The sequence below is a fragment of the Ricinus communis genome, chromosome 8, assembly GCF_019578655.1.
Source record: "Ricinus communis isolate WT05 ecotype wild-type chromosome 8, ASM1957865v1, whole genome shotgun sequence".
In the NCBI taxonomy this organism is placed as follows: domain Eukaryota; kingdom Viridiplantae; phylum Streptophyta; class Magnoliopsida; order Malpighiales; family Euphorbiaceae; genus Ricinus; species Ricinus communis.
The window spans coordinates 11,281,979-11,298,471 of NC_063263.1; the positions used below are offsets into that span (position 1 = coordinate 11,281,979).

Sequence of the window (16,493 nt, forward strand, 5' to 3'; positions counted from 1 at the left end):
AAAGGTCCAATTAATCCATAATACTAACAGCATCCAAAATATTGTTAAGTGTAAGAGTGTCATTATTTTAAAAGCACAAATAATAACTGCTTTAAATATTTTAAAGTCACACATGTATCGTGTGCAAGAGAGAAAGTCACTTTTTCTTTATTTTTACATAATTCGTATCTTTAAATCCTAATTTTCAAAGAAAAGTAATGATTTATTTTATCACTTGAAATGACAGTAATATTTTTATCTTCTTTATCATGCTCATTTATAAGTAAAGGATAAATGCAAATTGTTTAAATTACATCTCACTACATCTAATATATCTTTGCAATAAAACCATAAAGATGTACACTTCATGGAGAAAGATTAATTCTGAAATAAGGTTCAACAATTGTAGAAATTGTAATATAAGTTAAATAAAAAAAAATAATCTTTCTCTTCCTTACGTGGTATAAGCATGACTTTAAAATATTCAAAGCGGCTATTATTCGCGCTCTTAAAATAATGGAACGCTTACACTTAATGATATTTTGGACGCCGTTAGCATTAGGAGTTAATTAGACATTTTATAAAAGTTAATGGGTTTAGTTGACAGAAAAAATGATGAGAATTTAATTCAACATTCTATAAAAATTAATGAGTTTAATTGAACCAAATAAAATAATAGAGATTTAAGTAGACTTTTTTAATAGGTTGAAGAGTATTTTTGTACCTTTTTCCCTAATAATAATAATAATAATTAAGAAAATATTCAAAACAAACGGTGTCGTTTACTTCTCTAGGGTAAGAATATAAGAATAAGAGTGTTTTACGGGCTTATTCGGTTACCGGTTGCCCACCCATAGTTATTTTGGAGGTTTTGCCAGCAATTTCCTAAAACCCTAATTCGCCGCAACTCAGCTCCTTCTTTTCTTCCTCTTGAATTTATTTCAGCAGTCGGTTTAAAATCTTCTCTCTGTTATACTTGTACTTGTGCTTCACTTTGTTGGTATGGCGAAAAATTTGCAAGTTTTTCCTTTTCTTTTTTAATTATTGTGCTTTATGTTTGGTTTGCTCCCAAAGATTGTATTATTTCCCAAAGTTAAAAGCTTCAGATTAGTGCATATGTTGACATTAGTTTATTTTCTTTAGTTATTGAATTTATCTCATTTTGGTGGAGCAGAAATTTGTAGAATTGGTTAAGGATGGCAGAAGAGGAGTCAAAGCCGATGGCATTTATATCAGAGATTGTACTAAAGAAAAGGAAACATAAAGAAGAATCATTAGCATTAACAAGAAAAACCCAGTTGGAATCTGGCAAATCTCGAGGGCAGAAAAGAAAATTTGACGATATCAAAAGGCCTGAGCAATTTATCAAGGACTTCAGAGACAAGGTAAATCATATTTTCAATTGCTTGTGTTTTGTCATAAATAGTAAATTGTAAATGAAGATTAAAGAACTATCAAGTAACCTTTTTAGAAAAACTTTTGTTAAGAGTTAGAAATAAAAAGAAATATGTTGTACCATTTACGCATGCCAATGCTTCAATTGTTTTTTCGTTTTTTCGGTCAAATTGATGTTGTGCGTACGATTTTGGGTTTAAATCATTAATAGCTATTCATATGGAGTGTTCTAAAGCCATGGAGCTGTGTGTCTACTGGGAGTGTGTTGTATTTATGTTAATCCTAGAATTTTGGAAGTTCTTGCTTACTGTAGTTATTAAAGGCACCAGTCATGTTACGGCACTAAGATGTCCCGGAGCCTAGGCATAAGGCTCAAAGCCCAAGCACGCCCCTGAGAGACATGAGGCGTAAAAGAGAAGAAAATTTGATAAATTAAAATTTTAATTGGATTTGAAAGATCTCAGATAATGCTGGAAATTTATAGATGAACAAACAATTAAAGAAAAAGGAACGACAACAGCTGTAAACTAAAATGTTACAAAGGCACACCTAAGCATGCACCTTTTGCCTTAGATCTTCGAGGTGTGCCTTTAAAAAATTCTTAAGAGTTTTAGCTTAGACTGCTTAATGTTTTATGAGATGATGCCTTCTCCTGGTGTACATTTTTGTATGAATTCACTGGTTTGATGGTTCATTTGTTTGCTAATTAATATTTATCTGCTCTGCTTACGAAGGAATTGGACTTCATTCAAATGAAACAGAGGGCAAAGAAGCCAAAATCAGCATCTCTGACACCAAAATCGAAGCTTATGTTCATTGTTCGCATACCAGGGTAACATACTATTCTTCTTACCCCAATAATCCTTTTATATTGTTCTGTTGTTTGTCGTCCAGTTCTGATGTTTTCATTGTTTCAGCAAAAATGCTATGCATCCAAGAACAAGAAAGATTCTATACAACCTGAAATTACTGAGAAATTTTCATGGTGTTTTCGTAAAGGCAAGTGCTGGATTATTAGAAAAGTTGCAAAGGGTGGAGCCATATGTTACATTTGGGTAGGATGTTCAAACTCACATTCTTATATTATCTGCCACATATTCTGGATATCAGTGAGGGGAGGATGATGATATTTCGGGGTGAGGGGACATTTGTTTAAGTTCATGGTTGATCTTTCTCCATAATTTGCCTATTCTTAAATACAAGTTAGCCTGGGTTAATCTTTCATTATTTTCAGAACAAAGATTTGAAATTTCTTAATTGCACATGTCTATAGCTATATACAGTGCTGGAGAAGATTAAAATGTTAATAGTTTCAGGTCTAGAGCTCAACATGATATTATTAAATCATTATAATGGACTAGGTATGACATATTTGTGAGTCTTTTAAATTATTCCATTCAATTAAAGTTTATGAAAATTGTTTCTGCATTTAGCATAAGAATATTGTTCAAACTTTTCATATTGTGCGCTAATTTATCCATGTATCCTTACAATTCTGTCAATTAATTCATTCTTCTTACAAGATTTTTGTTGTTTTTTAAGATATCCAAACCTTAAGAATGTGACTGAGCTAATTCGCAAGAAGGGTTATGGAATGCTAAACAATCAGAGAGTTCCTCTGATAGACAACAACATTGTTGAACAGGTATTAACTATTCTTGTTAAACCTTTGCTCCATTTGTCTTTGACATTTCATATAACATTTTCTTGCATTTGCTTTGCTTGGCAGGCACTAGGGAAGTTTGGCATCTTATGTTTAGAAGACATCATACATGAAATTGCTAATGTTGGTCCACATTTCAAGGATGTCAATAGTTTTTTGGGGCCATTTGCTCTCAGCAAACCAAAGGGAGGATTGCAAGGGAAGAAAGCCTTATTCAAGGATGGAGGAGACACTGGAAATCGTGAGGACAAAATAAATGATTTGATTGATAAGATGAACTAATGTTGAGAAATGAAATCTCTGATGCCAAGCAAGCGAAGTATACCTAACATGTTGTCGAGGGATGTATAACAGTTTTAAGATACTGCGAGTTGGATTTTGCTTCCAGTATAATTAATCAAGTTCTTTTTTGGTTTATTTGGATTTATTGTCATTTCTTCTATCCTGAAGAAGATGGTTTCATCTTGGCTCCTGTAGCTAAATCAAGCATCTCTTGTTTGAACTTTACTATAGCTAAATCAGAGCAGTACTCAGGCGCTTGCATGGGAACCAAAAGCCATAAAAAACAGTTCATGAACATGATTTATCGATGTATTTAAACTCAAACTAATGCTTATCAAATTTGTATACTGCCATTAGTGATGTAACAATTTTCATTTCTAGCTCATTATTTTGCATGAACTCTGTATGTTCTATCAGAACATATTAAAACCACCAACAACAATTACTTGCCCGAATGCTCTCCTGTATAAGCAGTCCACGCTAAAGCTGCGAGAGTGGCAGCAGCAGGCTTCAAGTGTGTTAAAAGAAATCAGATGTCCTGCACTGTCCACAATTGCTTGAATCAGGTATCAAACAATGTGGCACACAGTGTTATTATTGATTTAGTGGAGGATTAAAAAAAGTTTTTAAGATTGACTATTAGCTTCGTACTTCTTAAAGAAGAAATATGCTTCAAGGATCCAATGTCAAAATTTCAAAAATTCAGGGACTTGGATTTTGTAAATAAATACAATTGGCTGGTTTGCACATTCTTAAACCCATATGGATCCAAATTGATGAGTTCCTTTTAGAGCACTACAAAGCTTCTTCTCTGCACAAACTTTCTCAACATCCGAAACCGACGGTCTACGGCTCCGATGCTACCACATGCGCTCCACCAAATTCCACAGTGCATAAGTTGATGTCGATTTGTTAATTCGTTACGCACAAGAACACTGCAGAGCTATTGCTTAGAACAGTGTTGTGTTCTGTATGAACATCCCAATAATGGAAGTAGAGGATTGGGAAACTTCTTCAAGTGAATTGAATGACACTACTGCTATTGGTGCAATCAAAGATGAAGAATTGTACTGTACGCTTGAATCTTTACCCAAATTGCAATTTAGGTATATAAACATCGCTTCCTTTTTTTTTTTTAATTCACTTCATCAACTTGTTATATCCTTAATTTCCCTCTCTTATTTATTTATCTACTTATTTATATATTATCTTTGTGCGTCTGTGTGTTTCTGTTTGTGTGTGTTTTAGGAGTGATATCTCAAAGGCTAGATGGAATGCTGAAATGGGTATGGCTGAATTGGTGGAAAAGAAGGGCAAATTGTGGACAAATACAGGAATTGCTCGCAGCGGCAAGACCTATTGTTCAATTGAGGAGACTCTGTATGCTAATTGGAGGAGAAAAAAAAAGAACTCCTTGCTTTGTTGTTTTATTTTTGTGTGTGTATGCCAATGTGAAATTAGTTTAATAGAACTTGGTTTTGCTATAGGTTTTTGGCTGAATTGGGGGCATTGGTTCTCATGGATGATGAAGGTACATGTCTTTCTTTAAAAGATCTGTATGGAAAAATGGGATATCAAAAGAGTGGGTGTTGCTCGGAGCTTTTTGAGGTTTATAGACACCTCAAGTCTTTGGGTTATATTGTTGGGCGTCATGGTGTTCCTTGGTCTATGAAGGGTGTTAAGAGTACCTGTCAATCTGATTCTACCCACGAAAACAATGGGGTGGTAATAGACAATGAGGTTAAAGAGACAGCTTCAATTGTGCAAAGGCTGAGGAATTTGCAGGTTGATGAGTTGAGATTGGATTTTGATGTTTATCTTCCAAATAGCAAATTTAGGAAGTCCTCACCTGGTGAACCAGCTTTTTTCCTATGCTTAATCAGGTAATTATGCAGGCTAAGTTGAATTCCGTTTTTAAGCTGTTATTGGTTGTTGTTCTGTTTGGTGGATTATTGCAATTTGTTTGTCATTCTTATACGAGTTAGACCATTTCATGCAAAAATTAGTCATGTTTTCTTGGTGCTCTCTGTTTACAAGTGTAATGTTCTTCATAAGTATCCTTTACATAAATTCTGCTCTTATTTTCTTCTGTTTTACTTTCCAAGACCCCACCATCATAATCTTCTCATGATTCCCTCTTAAATGATTCTGTAGAATTTTTCTTTTCTTTACAAAAAAAAAAAAAAAGAAAGGCAAATGAATTTGCTTTTTCTGCTGGCTGTACATAAGGGTTGCAACTCCACTTGTCACAATTCTACTATTAAAGAACCTTTCTGTTGTCAAATGTTAAAATAATTTCAACATTTGTCCTATACCAAAATTATTTGGACTCCCTTACGATCTTTGATGAATGTCTTAAATGGGCAAGATACACATTATCTAGTTGATGGAAGTCCATCCTTCCATGTATTAGTTTGTATATCAGAGGACTATACTTTTGAACCTTTGAACTATCTTTTGTAAACATCTGGCCAGTACTGAGAGCTGGTATTTAAATCCTCTGAATCCTTATAGATAGCTGGAAAAAAAAAATTGAGCGATTTTTAGCATCATTGTGAAGCAAACATTTGCTCCTCACCTTAGAAGCGCAGAACTGTCGAAGACTGCTCGTAGTTGGATCATTTTCACTTTAAAATGCTGATCCGTTCTATGATTTATACCTTGTATTATTTTGCAGGGGCAGTCCACCATCCACATCAAAAATTGAAGCTGTTGAGAGACAATGCGGCGAGGTTCCTTTGAAGTTCTGTCAAGTAGATAATGGCCGAATTAGCATTTTTTCCTTCCAGAGGATAGAGCTTCCTGTACTACCATGACTTTTGAAGTGGATGTAGAAATAGAAGCTTAAGCTGTAAAGAATAAGTGCCTTGCATCAATTCCAAGCATATCTAGTCTTAATACCACCATGGATGCCTTCTTAGATTCAGGGGTATGTGGCGTCCCCCGGTCTGTGCCAAAGATGCGAGACAAGCTGCAGATCATCTAGTAGCATGTGATACGTGTGTGCAGATGGGGATTATGTCTCGTGTTTTTGTTGTCATTTAATGTCATCAATTCAAACAAGCACAAAGCTAAACTGGTTACCGGGGCAGAAGAGGTGGTTAGATAAAGGTACATGCCAAAATTTATCAGAGAACAATTACAGTAGCAAGACAGATGCATTATTAAGGCTTGAAGCCAAAATTTTGTATACGAACATAATCTATTTATACAGTAGACTGCAACTCTTTTCAGATTCATTTCCTTGTTTTAATATATTTTCTTTTATGTCATTGCAATCCGCAGAGCAAGTTCTTGATTCAATATTCAATTATAGAATAAGCCTTTTGTTCTTTGGCTTGATGGTTTAGGAGGAAGAATTGATACATTGAAGAAGAGGGAAAAACAAGCATCTATTTCATGGGACACATACATATGTATGTGCCGTCGATACGCTTTTGCACGTGTTAAAATATTTTATTATTTTTATTTTTACTAACACTGTCTGAACACTTTCAATCCACATCGGGATAATTCTGTAATTTTACATTCAAATTAAATAGTAATTTAACTCTTTAAATTTACAAATAATTCTGCAATTAGCTTAAAAGTTAATTTTTTAATATAATTAAATCTATTATATTTTGATTAATTTTTATAAACAATATAAGACATATATGTTTATTTATATATAAAAGATATCATTAAAAATAAATTTAGCTCTATTTATATAAAATATATTAATATTTTTTTATCATTTAATATTATTTGAATTTAGTTAATTATATATTATTATATATGTGAGTACATGAAAGAAGTGAAAAATTTCTATAAAGTGAATGTCAAAAGTTTTTTTTTAAGTTTTTTTTATCAATAATGTCAAAATTTATTGGTTTAAAGAAATTGCATGATTGCCATTATGAACTATTTTGATAGAATTATATGAAAGAAAATAAATAAACGCCAAAAACTATATAAGCAGAAAGATTTAAAAGAGAAGAAAAGAAAATTCTCATCCTCATTATTAGTCGTTGCTTTGCTTCTTGTCGAAACAGACACAATGTTTGACAACAATGATCAAGATCCATGGCTAGCACCAGATAAGCTTTATCACATTCTCTTTTGCCTGTTCCTTACCCTTTTCTTCTCCAAGCTAGCCTCTTTGACGCGTCACTCCTTTCTCCGGAACCACTCGATTCGAATCGGATCCATTCTCTCCCTCGCCGCTGGCGCCGCCAAGGAGGCCGCTGACCACTTCGGCCTCTTCCCTTCAGCCGGTGCTTCAGTTAAGGATGCAGTTGCCGATCTTCTCGGTGTCTTTATAGCTGCATTTGCACTGTCAATTTGTAAAAATCCAAATGGATCCGACACAGGTCCGGGTCAGAACCGAAGGGTTTTGCCCGTTTAAGTGATTGGTTTGGGATTGTTCTTTTTGTTTGTGGGTTGTGATGCTTGGGAAGTAGAGTGGATTCGTGGAGTTAATTTGAGGGTTTGCAAATGGAAAAAGCTCAATCAGCTGTTGAGAAAATGACGGAAAAGAATGGAGTTCTGTATTTTGTAAATCTGTATTCTAAAGATTACAAAAAGATTAGTTGAGGTTAGTTTCTTTTACATTATAGATGGGTTTATATAGTTTCATTCTTTTTTTGAATGCTTTATATCGTTCCTAGCAAAAGAGGCATATCTTGAATTGAGTATCATCTCTCTTTAAATTGCTTAGCTTTAAATTTTAAAGTTAATGTCTTTTCTTCTTTTCTTTTTCATTTTCCTATTATCTTTTCATGTTTTTTCTTTCTTAGTCCTTTAACTTGTATGTGTACCTTCTCATGTATACAGTTGTGGTTGATGATTCTCATTTAGGTGGAAATGGATGGAAAATTCTTAGGGCTTCTTGTAATAATGGATAAGCTGCATGATTGTAATTCCTGTTAACAGGCTTTTAAGAGCAAAATAATTAAATCCAAATGCAATGAATTATACTATTAAGGTAAGCTCCATGGTGGACATTTCCTGATGCAGCAAGCATAATTGCCTCTAAGATCTATTGCACTGAGCAAGCTGCTGTTTAGTCAATAGACAGTACTATTGCTTACTGGCATTTGCTGTGAGAATTATGTCCCGAGGACCTCACCTAGCCGCATCTTATGTTCCTTCAAGAATTTTTCAAAATGCCTGTATGTTTAGTTGAATAGTGCAGCAGATATGGGCTACTGCTTAACTGGAGTATGAATTTGTTGAACTCCTGGATCAAGGGACAGGAAATTTATGGGTATGGAATAACAACATCAAATTAAGTGGTGAATAGAAGCTCCTTAAAGCATGAATTAGTGAGATAAAGTTCTTTAATTTCAGTTGCGAATTACATAGACAGCATGCTAGCTTGATCATCAAGGTTTCAAAAGGAAATGCCTTAGTGATTAGAAGCTAAAGGAAGACTTGTGCAAGTAATGAACCATGAAGGTTTCTTTCTTTGCTGTAGCAGCTTGTCCAAAAGCCAACTAACTTGGGGGTGCAAACTTTTACATTTGATATATATCTTATTCATTTAGAGAAATAAAAACCAATTTAGATAAGTTTGTGATTTAAGTGAAGCAATTTTAGCCCTTAAAAATGAACTCAGCAATACTTAAAAGTAGAGATTAAACTTTTTCCTGTGATTCTGTCCTTTTGTTTCTTGTTACTTTGCCAATTTACTCAGCCTGATTTCAGAAATTCAAATATAACCTACTATGCAAATCTTAATGGAGAAAAAAGGTTGTGGCTATTTGCAAACCTTAAAGGGCGATGGTGTTGAGTATTTGATGACAGTAATATAATAGGACAGCAATGAAACTTGGCCGTCAATGTTAGTCAGATTTAAGAGGCAATCAGGGTGCATGCCTCGTGAAATATAGTTGTTGCTTGAGTACTGGCATAGATGTTGTCAATCATGTTAATTATTTTAAATTGTGCTCAGGCTTCATTACAAACTTTTTAGCAACAAAGAATTCAGATAGCATCCTGTTCTATAATACTGGGTCAAGCAGAAAGGACAAACAAGAATAGGAGGAAGATGTAAATGACAAGTGTTTTTGAGCACTGAAATGCAATTCTTAGAACATCTTTACAGAATTCAAATATGTACTTTTTATAGGTGAAGTTAAAGTTGTCTGCACTTGTGATAGAATCGCAGTCTCAATCTATGCATGTTTTATCTCTCTTGCATGCATATATGTCTATGTAATTCAATTTGCAATATTTTGATATTATTCCCATGATGTAGAATTATCTGCACTTCTATATAACAGAGTTCAGGATTATTTGTATACATCTGCTAATGGTTTTAATATTCAGTCACCTTCTGAAGCTCCTTGCTGTTGAAGGCTTTTCACGAGCGTCACCATCTTCTTCCGGCAGTTTGACTGCAGAATAAATTCCAGCTCCACACAGTGCACCAAGGATTGGGGCCGTGAGGTATACCCATATGGCTTTGTAGTTGTTTGCAGCTATGGCTGGCCCTAATGTTCTCACTGGGTTCATTGATGCACCTGTCGTTTCCCTGCACCAGAGAACAAACAAGAATATTCAGTACGCCTCCAGTGTGTTGTATCAAAATACAACCGATGTACTTTGCCTATTGATCATGTCTATACACCATTAAGGAAAACTAGAGCAGTAATTGAAAATCTATTCAGTAAGCCATAATTTGTTTGCTGGCTTTCAGTCAAAGCGCACAAATGGTCCCATTTTTAAGCTTGTAGTAAGTGTGAAGGCCAAGCTACAATGTAAATTGATTGAGTTGCATTCTAATTGACTGCTCTTAATGTAATTTGTATACAGGCTTTATCTAATATTTCTTGTGCTTAAGTTTACGTTGTTTAATTTTTGCTCTCTTATTTTCTTTTACTACTGTGAAAAGCAAAGTATGTACAGTGCATAAAAGAGCTGAATTCACGCCAATAGATATAAATCTCTTATCTCTTGATGGTAATGTGTTTCTGAAAATTTAAATCCAGTATAACTGGTCTTTTGTGTCTTTTAGAGCTAAAATCTTTTGGTTTGAACACCTCCATTATCTGAGTCTCGTAGCTAGCAAATACCATTGGCTTCAAGCAAATATAACCAAGTCCAAGTCATGTAATATTTTCATTAAATTTTGAAGAAGAAGAAGAAGAAGAAGAGAGAAAGATGAAGGATGATACATACCCAGCGATCAGTATGTTGAGCGTCACAGTGGCCCCAACCGCGATTCCTGCCAACTCCCCCACCTGCACGTGTTCATGAAGTTAGTTTCAGTTGCCAAGTTTGACAATTTTATGTAATATTTTACTTAGTTATCAAAGACAAAGTCCATTATTAAGCCATTCAATTTCTCAATCTTATTCTATTGATTTTCTGAATTTTTGTTTCATTTTTTATTGAGCCTTGTATTTTTATTTTTATTTTAATAAAAAAATTTATACAAACTTGAAGGGATTTTTATTTGTCATATTATTGAGCACTATTCATATTCATGCAAACCTCAGGTCAATATTATAATTCTAGTTGGCATCAATTTATGATTTATTGATTTGAGGGGGGAAAAAGAAGAAAAGACAACAGTAGAAGTTCCAAAATTCCAACTAAAAAATGACTCAAATGCATGCATGCTTCATTATCAACCAAACAATTAATTAAGGAGGAGCATAGGCATGTGTCCCCCTACCACTAAGATCTAGAAGAGGAAAAGAAAATGTTCTTGATGGTAAATGTATGGAAGGGAGAAAAAGAAAGGCACTTGAAAGACAAGAAAGGTGAAGTAATTTGCAAGATTTGAAAGAACCAAGGGACAGGGACAAGGCTGCTCCTGTTCCTCTTGTGACTACTAATAATATTACAATGGAATATTTAGTGTTTTATGTACTCTTTTTATCTTTTTATTTTCTTTATCATATAAACATCATCATGCTTCTTAACTCTGTAGAGAATTTGATCAGGAAACAATCAAAGAAACAAGAAACACATATTTACTCTATCGTGCATGTGTGGGCTCAAAATAAGATTGTTCACTTCTCATGAACCGGCTACAAAGTAGACTTGAGATTTAGAGAGGGATGCCAGCTATCAGTTGCATGTGTATCCAGGCATTAAATATTTTTCGGATCCTCTTTTTATTATATATACATTGATCTTGATCCAAGAAGAGTGGATAATATATACCTATTAATCTATTATCACTTGTATTATTTTTATCCATGGAAAAAGGGAGGTTGCAGGTACTGCAGACCAGACCATAGTCATTGACTCTTGTCTCTTGAATTCTGAAAATGAAGTATCTTTTATCAACTCCTGTCTCTTTGAAAATTCCTGGAAGCTTTGTCTGCTTCTGGCTACTGGCTACTGATTTCTAAAGGACAAAACTGAAGATGGAAATTTTTCTCTTTCCTAGATAATTAATTTAGCTTATTGGGAATGTTTTTTAAACCATTAATCTCAAAATAGATTCAATGACCTCATGATACAACCCTTCTAATCTTGTTCTTAAATTCAAAATTGCTTTAAAAGAAGAGAGTTATCGGAATTTCGATTTTGATATTTTATATTACAAAACGTGTAAAAATAAGAGTTCTCCCTAACCTCATCTGTTGATTTTGATTATGTAATGTTAGACTTAGGAAAAAGGTGAAATCAAGAAATGAACCCAGAAAATATAATAATAATAAAAGAAGTTGCAAGCAATGAATTGAGATGTACTTACAGCTCTAGTGTCGGTGGCAACAGCAGTGACGACAAACATAAGATTAAAGCTAATAATAAATTCCAAAGCAAAAGCTTGACCATATCCTCCTGAAGGAACTGTCACTCCTCCACTCATAAATGGATGAAATATCACTTTCAATGCAAATGCTGCACATACTGATGCACTCACTTGTGCTCCAATATACACCGGCACCTGGGAACATGATTACAGCAGTTCAGGGATCGAATACATATAAAGGAAGGAAAAAGATAATGCCAAGTTATAAGTGATTATACATGTTTCCATGGGAAGTGTCTGAGGGCAGCAAAAGCAATGGTGATAGATGGATTGAGATGGGCTCCAGAGATATGGCCAGTTGACAATATTACTATCATAACAGCTAGTCCAGTAGAGACAGCCAAGCCTATTAGAGTTTCTGTGCCTTGTGTTTTTTGATTGACAATAGCTGTAGCTGTCCCTGCGAACATCAGTATAAGTGTGCCTATGAACTCAGCTCCCACCTGCAAAGATTATTATCAATAACGAATATATGATCAGAAAGAGATTGTTGGCTAAAAGTGCTACTAGAGTCGTTTCCAGGATTATAATGAGATATAGCAGTGTCTGTCTTCAGGGCGATGAGTTTATGGTTTCAAACTCTAGTAGAGTGCAGTTAGTGAAAAGAAAAAGGAAAGGGAAGAGAGATGAACACCTTTCTTGCAAGAGACACAGGAGGAGGGAGAAGTGAGCAAGAGACAGGAGGCAATCTGCCTTCTTCAAGAGACCATTCTTCAACGCTGAAGCATTTGCAACTCTTGAGAAGGGATTTCCTACCAAAGCCAACACCATTGCCATTACCTCTGTCCCCTTTAAAACCACCAAAGAGAGGAGCACCAGGAGTTCCTGGTGTTGCTGGTGTTGAAGGAGCTGATGGAACCTCTTCATTGTCCATATTGCTCTACAATCTATAACCAAGAATTAAAGAGGACTAGTATATATATATATATGTAAACAAGAAGAAAGCCAGAAAAGTATTATAATATACTTGATAACAGTATATATAGTAGCAGTACAAGTATACTGAGAGAGAAGCCAAGAAGATGAGCTTGCACTCTTGTTTGTCTCTATGTATGTTATTGAAGTGAGGGAGGTATCTGATATTTATAGTACAATAGAAGTTGACTTGAGGGAATCACATTATAATAGTGGTAGGAAACTACTGATAGACATGGGAAACAAAGGGGTTGGTTGGTAATAGCCATGGAAATGGTAGTGGGGGAAGATGTGGGTCTTTGTAATACTTGCAACTTTGAAAGAGTGGTAATAACTTGGGATAGGTGTGACCCATTTTCCCTTGTTCATTTTCTTATTTATAATAAGGATCATCTCTTCATGTGTCTATTTTCTAAATTCAAAATGTTTATTTTTTTGGCTTTCTTTTCTTACTTTAAGAAACTGTTCTTTTAAGGAATAAAATAAAAGTTTTATTAATAAATATTTTATAAACAACAAAAACCTAAAAAAAAATATTAATTCCAATTTTTGGTTTTACATATTATATTAAATTAATTTATCTTTTTATTCAATAAAAACATATAAACCCACATTTCATTAAGAGTAAATATAATTAATAAAATTTAAAGAAATAAAAATACATGTCTTACAGACTATTATCTAATGAGTTAACTTCATATAATTTGCCTATAAAAAATACATAATTTAAGTATAAACAGGATGATAAAAAAAAGGTAAGTTTCTTTACTGAGTCACTCTTCAATTCTTTTTCTCCTTTTACATATAAAATTCATTCATTGCTTCACTCAATTGTGCATCAGTTACATAAAAATGAAACATTACCTCCTAAGACTGCAACAAAAGGAAAATTCACAGCTAAGTAAAATCCCTAATTTAGCATGAAAAAACACTAGAGAAATGTGATGTGAGGTACAATAGTTCTGCCAGGCATTACCACCGTTCATTGTGGCAGCAGGCTGCTTCTTCTTTGCCATTTTCACATGCATCTTTACAGTTATGAAAATGGAGAATTATATAAGTATTTAATTTGATGTGTCTACTAATTCTCCATAAGAGATATCAAAGTATTGCAACTGCAATTTTATTCAGGCACCCAAATAGACATTATATATTTTCAAATAAATTTGAAGATATGCTAATGCCTATATTGCTGAATTTGTATATTTTATTATTTATAATTTCCCAAAACAAGTTTTCAAATTTATTCTAGATTTAATATGTGTATTCAGAAATTCTCTGGTAAAATAAGCTTGCATCAGTCTACATTTCTCTGCTATATTTGCAGCTTTTCTTATTCCACTTGCAATGTTCTTGGGATTAATTCTACCATTTGCACCAACTTCCCCCCCTCTTTGTAACTTTACTTGCATTGCACTTTGGATGTGCATGGACACATTTTTCTCAGTTTTATTAAGGTTCCCTATTTTTAATCATAATTAACATGAGAAAGTGTTTTTTCTTTTTCATCTAGACCAAGTCATTATGGATAAATACTTATATATGATTAGTATACGATTATGAGTGAACTGAACCAACTTAGGCCTAGCTAGATTGGTAGAAGCTTTTGTCTTTAGAGATAGATGTCTCGAGTTCAAGACTTCCTCCACCTCTTATGGGGTTAATTTCTCTTAGAGTAAAAAAAATAAACTAAAAACAAAAATGGAGAATCCATAATGGCCTGCTCAAAAATCCCTCAACTAAGAATTAGAATGACAATACAAATGATTTTGTTTTAGCCATAAAAGTTTAATTTATATCATTTTAATCATTTAACTTCAATTGTGTTTTGATTTAGTGGTAAACATAGCCAATAAAAAAATAACTAAAAAAAATACAACATGTCAATTTTTTATTAGCAGTATTAAAATTGAATGATTGAAATAACACAAATTAAAATTTTATAATTAAAATATATTTGATATTACTATTCCATATTATTTAAATTTAGTTATTTAATACAGACTACATTTTTGTCAATGAGTCATGATAAACTTTTTCTTTATTATAACTAGTTAAACCCAAGCTTTAGGTTTTAATTATGTCATTGCACACACTTTATTCTATTGTAGCCAACAATCGGTCATTAAGAAGTTAATCAGAAACTAAACTTTTTAAGTGGGATTAGTGTTTCATGATTGAACACCTTTTCTCGATTATGAAAGCATAACTGCGCAATTAACATAACTTTTAATTATTTTCATTGAATATATTAGTCAGAGCATAGGATTTGATCGTAAATGGAGAATCTCGATGATGAACCATCAAATAAAATAACAAAATAATTATCATCTAATCACACATATATTTATATATATAAAACCTAATAGTATGTGAAGGAATAATTGTTGGGGCACATGCCCACCTCTTAGTTAAAAAGTACTTTGACAGAGTTGAGTGATCATATATACTAAAATTACTAAAGCTGCTTTATTATTACTTCTTGTTTTTGTGGAAGCTTCGAGATCACTTCACACTTATATAATTTCCAAGAAATGCCATAGCCAACCAAATAATCAATTATTTTATACCTAATTAAAGTTTATAATATGCCTTTTGTTTTCAGCTTTTTTATTGGACAGAAAAAAATATATTTTTTCTTTTTATTTATGAGAAGTATAATTGATCGTGGGTAGGGAAGTAAGAATTCTAAATTAAAGAGTGCAAAATAATACTATTTATATTGTCTTAAAATAGTACTAAATTTTCATTTTTCTAAGAGTTCGGTTGACAAGTATCCCACTTTTCTTGTAAATGGGATAGCTATGTCTTACATTCAATGTAAAGATAAAGCCTTTTAGTATAATAAAACTAATTTGGATTTAAAATTTTTCTTTTGCAAAAATTAATGTTCTTATAACTTAAATTAAACATCAATTGTTATTAAAGGAAATATTTTTTTTTTTCATTATTAAAAAAGAAATTATCCTAATAATTAATTGGAAAATTCCTTCTAAACTCAATGCTTGAATAGCTAATTTATCTGATTGTATATCATAAATAAGAAACAAAAAGGATTATAACTTATCAATATTAGATAAATCATAGTCAAAATGATCGATAAAATTATACGGGATTGTTAACACACTAAATTGATTTAATATGAGGATGGAAAGGAAATATGCATCATTTTAGACATTTAATTCCAAGTAAGGATACTAAATTAAACTCGAATATATATTAATTATCTATTTTACACAACACTACTAATAAAATAGATGTAATTTTGATGTAAACCTAGGTAAGCACAATAAATGAAGACTTTATAGCAAATGTAATTTGATTTCGTTGGACCAATTAATTAAATTAATTTCAGAAAAGAAAAGGGACTTCGACACCTCTACAACAAAAGAAGAATTAAGAGAATTTTTTTTGTTAAAAAAAAAAAAGGAAAAAGCAAGCATACTTGGTATAGGTAGCAGCGAATATGTTCTTGCTGATAAAAGTTTGATCGTCAGTTCTGCT

At 33.0% G+C, this 16,493-nt stretch overlaps 4 protein-coding genes across 4 annotated transcripts; 3 read left to right on the plus strand and 1 right to left on the minus strand.

The window, feature by feature from the left end:
* Positions 1–818: 818 nt before the first annotated feature.
* LOC8259750 (60S ribosomal protein L7-1) lies at positions 819–3,454 on the plus strand. Its single transcript, XM_002527265.4, has 6 exons — positions 819–979; positions 1,154–1,364; positions 2,109–2,206; positions 2,292–2,429; positions 2,917–3,019; positions 3,104–3,454. The coding sequence occupies exons 2-6, from the start codon at positions 1,176–1,178 to the stop codon at positions 3,317–3,319; spliced, it is 744 nt and encodes a 247-aa protein (XP_002527311.2). The 5' UTR covers positions 819–979; positions 1,154–1,175; the 3' UTR covers positions 3,320–3,454.
* A 599-nt stretch (positions 3,455–4,053) lies between these two features.
* Positions 4,054–6,558, plus strand: LOC8259749. Its single transcript, XM_002527264.4, has 4 exons — positions 4,054–4,425; positions 4,568–4,699; positions 4,807–5,202; positions 5,997–6,558. The coding sequence occupies exons 1-4, from the start codon at positions 4,292–4,294 to the stop codon at positions 6,133–6,135; spliced, it is 801 nt and encodes a 266-aa protein (XP_002527310.2). The 5' UTR covers positions 4,054–4,291; the 3' UTR covers positions 6,136–6,558.
* A 711-nt stretch (positions 6,559–7,269) lies between these two features.
* LOC8259748 lies at positions 7,270–10,144 on the plus strand. The gene is made up of 2 exons (XM_002527263.3): positions 7,270–7,895; positions 9,632–10,144. The coding sequence occupies exon 1, from the start codon at positions 7,359–7,361 to the stop codon at positions 7,704–7,706; it is 348 nt and encodes a 115-aa protein (XP_002527309.3). The 5' UTR covers positions 7,270–7,358; the 3' UTR covers positions 7,707–7,895; positions 9,632–10,144.
* On the minus strand, positions 9,341–13,138 carry LOC8259747 (aquaporin NIP6-1). The gene is made up of 5 exons (XM_002527262.4): positions 12,709–13,138; positions 12,293–12,517; positions 12,015–12,209; positions 10,484–10,545; positions 9,341–9,836 (listed from the first exon to the last, which is right to left on the minus strand). The coding sequence occupies exons 1-5, from the start codon at positions 12,946–12,948 to the stop codon at positions 9,632–9,634; spliced, it is 927 nt and encodes a 308-aa protein (XP_002527308.1). The 5' UTR covers positions 12,949–13,138; the 3' UTR covers positions 9,341–9,631.
* Between the last annotated feature and the right edge of the window lie 3,355 nt (positions 13,139–16,493).